This window comes from Cariama cristata, unplaced genomic scaffold (assembly GCF_000690535.1).
Source record: "Cariama cristata isolate BGI_N322 unplaced genomic scaffold, ASM69053v1 scaffold10534, whole genome shotgun sequence".
Classification (NCBI taxonomy): Eukaryota; Metazoa; Chordata; class Aves; order Cariamiformes; family Cariamidae; genus Cariama; species Cariama cristata.
In genome coordinates this window covers 2,014-5,370 of record NW_009611256.1, presented here as the reverse complement: position 1 = coordinate 5,370, position 3,357 = coordinate 2,014, and the positions used below count along the sequence as shown (strand labels likewise).

General features: G+C 40.9%; 1 protein-coding gene across 1 annotated transcript in view; it reads right to left on the bottom strand.

Annotated features, from left to right (window-relative positions):
• The window catches only part of LOC104160117 (protein FAM13A-like), a gene marked incomplete at both ends in the record, with an annotated part of 22,574 nt that extends 19,464 nt beyond the window's left edge, over positions 1-3,110 (bottom strand). The window contains one exon of the mRNA XM_009698177.1: positions 2,774-3,110. Within this exon, the coding sequence (XP_009696479.1) occupies positions 2,774-3,110 (337 nt within the window). The remainder of the gene's footprint in view (positions 1-2,773) is intronic.
• Between the last annotated feature and the right edge of the window lie 247 nt (positions 3,111-3,357).

Sequence of the window (3,357 nt, the reverse complement as noted above, 5' to 3'; positions counted from 1 at the left end):
CCCCAGTTAAAAAACCAAAACCCCCCCCCCCCCCCCCCGAAGCCTCTCTAGTCAAGTAGTTGGATTGTGATAATTAACAAATACATGGGACCAGATCTTGAGGCCTGGGATACTCTTTGACAGCCCACAAAATTCAGTGGCATTGCTGTAACCTCACGCCATGCAAAAATCAATTGAGACAGGTGCATTTTGCATTGGTGTATTTCCACAGAAAAGGATCTAGATTCTACAAAACAGTTCTGTTGTTTCACTTTTGCAAGTAGCCTGTTACCTTGAGCGGGACTCTGACAAATTCACACACGTGACTACTTCCAGCTTCATGTTCTAGGGTAACAGCTTCTTACCTGTGACCATCATGAAGCAAAACCATCTGAATACGTGCTGATTGCAGCAGTAATTCCATAATAAGCACTGCAGCTTTACGATAGCAAAAAATCTCAGTGAGCAAATGTGTATTTTGGACAGCACGAAGCCCAAAGTATTTCACAATGAAAAAGAAAAGGTATCGATCACTTCAGGCCAGACACCCCACACCCAGTGAAGGAGATGCAGAAAGAAGGAGGTTTCCATGGAGGAAGCCAGATGAATCGTATTGTATCAAACATCACTTTCTAGGCATATGCTGAGATTTAAAACCTTCAGAAAAGTGCCTAAAATTGAATGGAGTAAATTAATTTTTCTCTAGAACACTTTCAGCACAAAAATTCCCCCTTTCCTAATACTGTGTCTATAGACCTGCTTACTCTTCTTCAGATAACAACACTGAAAGGATCAAAATATATATGGTTTTCATCAGTTCAGAGCAGACATCACTAAACAGCGATCTGACAGAACAGTTCCAGTCCAAGAAATCAATACTGATGCAGCAGTTTGTAGAGAGAAATAATCTCTTTTAGTGGACCAGAAGACAACAAACTGATCTAGTAAGATTAAAAAAAAAAAAAAAAAAGGACAAGCACTCAAGCGTTTTTCCTGACTAATATAAGATATTGCTTACAGATGCTGTAGTCCTGTATTCACAACAAAACGCATTCCGATGTGGCATGCTGTGCTGCCATCTTGGGGGCAGCAGAAAACACCACATCTCAGTAATTTTCATTTCTGCAACACTAAACGAGCAAAGGACACAGTCCCCACACAGATAAAACTTCCTTTCCTCTCCCTCAGTCATTTTTGGAAATAAAGAGAGGCTAGAACATACTGGTAACAGTAATCAAATACTACTAAATTCAGCATAGGAAAACTTGGCTTCACCTATAAATTTCAAGATAGGCAGCTTAATGCAAACTTAGTTCAAGGATGCAGCCGCCCAACAGTCAGCTCAGCTTTTTCAAATGGGCAGTCAGTTCCTCATGAGCTAGAAGAGAGGTCCTGAAAAGGTCTGGCTTTAAAAAGCCCTACAATATCTATTACAACATTTTTGCAGAATAGGAGTTGTAAGACAACACAGAACAAATAGTGACCACAAGTCACAGAACACTCTGCCTCCGAATAGCCTGAATTCATACCTGGGCCTCTGCTAAAAATGTCTTCACAGTTAACCTCACCATTAGCTCACAAAACAAACCTTAGGCAAGCACAGGACATCCATTTCAAGAACTTTCCATGTAAGAGGGCATCTTTGACATCTTCCTTGCACTTTGGAGAAAGAGAATGGATTGTATCTTTATCAGGGCTGGATAATCACCTTGGCATTCAGAAGCCTAGCTAATCCTGCTGCAGAGTAGAGGACTTGGCTTGTTTAATTCATATTTGGGACACAGTCATGTGGGATTCAGATCTTTTTATGGAACACAGAGCACAGCCCACAGTGTGCAGCTAAGAGTGTTTGTCAGCTTCTGGTTTTGATTAAACCCTAAATGATGCAAAAACTTTTTCCATCCTTGCTCTTTCAGTGTTCTAGCAGACCACTTTAAGGCAAGTTGAAGTAGATCAAGCAAGATGCTGCTGTGTAAAGGTAGGATCACGTTTTAAATTTGCACCGTACCTTAATCCAAGCTAACTTTCAAGCCATGTTTGCATCTATCAGCTGCTGAGGGTCTATCAAGATACAGACATGGAATGTAAGGCTCTGCAACTGGATTATCATTACTGAGCAGCTAAAAGAAAAACCATCGGGTAAAACCAGATGCGGCTTCTTACAAGATGAAATTACCTCCACAAAACCTTTTCCATAGCTTAACAACTGCCATAGAACACATCTGTGCACCAATGGTGCTCTGGATTTCTGCAGAGATGTATTTCAACAAGAGGAACTAAAGTCCCACGAAATGAATGCAAAGACAAGCTAAGAATTGGACACCTACTTCCTTGAGGGGATTAAAAATAACTGGAATCTACCTGAAAACCTGTAAGAATATGTATTCCTATTCAGTAATGTTCTCTGATGGGGGGTGTGAGTATGCACGTGAATATCTCTATATAGATGCTTATGTCTCCTCACTGTCAGCAAGTGTTAAAGACAAATGTTTTGCAACTAGAAAATGACACAAACCTTCACAAATGAAATACCTTCCATTTATAAACTGAACAGCTTGTTTATGAGAGTGTGCTTCATAACACCACAGTTTACCTTTATAAACATCCTATTAAAAAGTAAGTTCAGCATCAGGGCAGAAAAAAACAGAAGCAAACCACATAGAGTAAAATTCTTTGCCGGTGGTTAGTGCCACAACCTTATTCAGCCCCTGTACCACAAAAAAGACGGATCCTTCCCTTTGAAGAGTCCTACATAAAGAGCGCTACTATGCAAAGGTGACTCTGCTAGGCTTACCATGCTGGGTGAGGTACTCGACTATATTCCACACAACTATTGGGATGCCGTTCTTGCTCAGTCCCTGCTGCTGGAGCTCCAGAAGACTCACACCAAACACCTTTGGACAGGTTGTGTCCCTCTGCTTGTTCAGTGGAAGTGCAGCTATCTTTTTCATGTCCTCCTTCAATCTCACAGCTGATTTGCTTTGCTTCAAGGAGTAGAGGAAAAGAAGCGCATTAGTCACATTTGCTGCAGAAGGTGGCATAGTCACAACATAAGCACATCCATCAAAAGTGGCTTCAATGCTCCAGAATAAGGCTTTGGTCTTACTTCCTTTTAATTCACAGGAAAACCTCTGCGAAGTAGGAAAGCAAAAATGAACAGAGAAAAATCTAGAAGAGTAACTAACAGTAAAAGAACATAAGTGGTCTGTAGTTAAGGTAAGGGACAAAGACACATTTTTGTATACAAGCTTGTTACTAGAGTAACAAGTAATCGGGAATCGCAGGAGACTGCTGCTGTAACTCAGGCAGTTCACACGGGTGACAAAAGCAACTGGACAAACACGAACACAAAAAAATCCCAATATGCCACCATTAGTG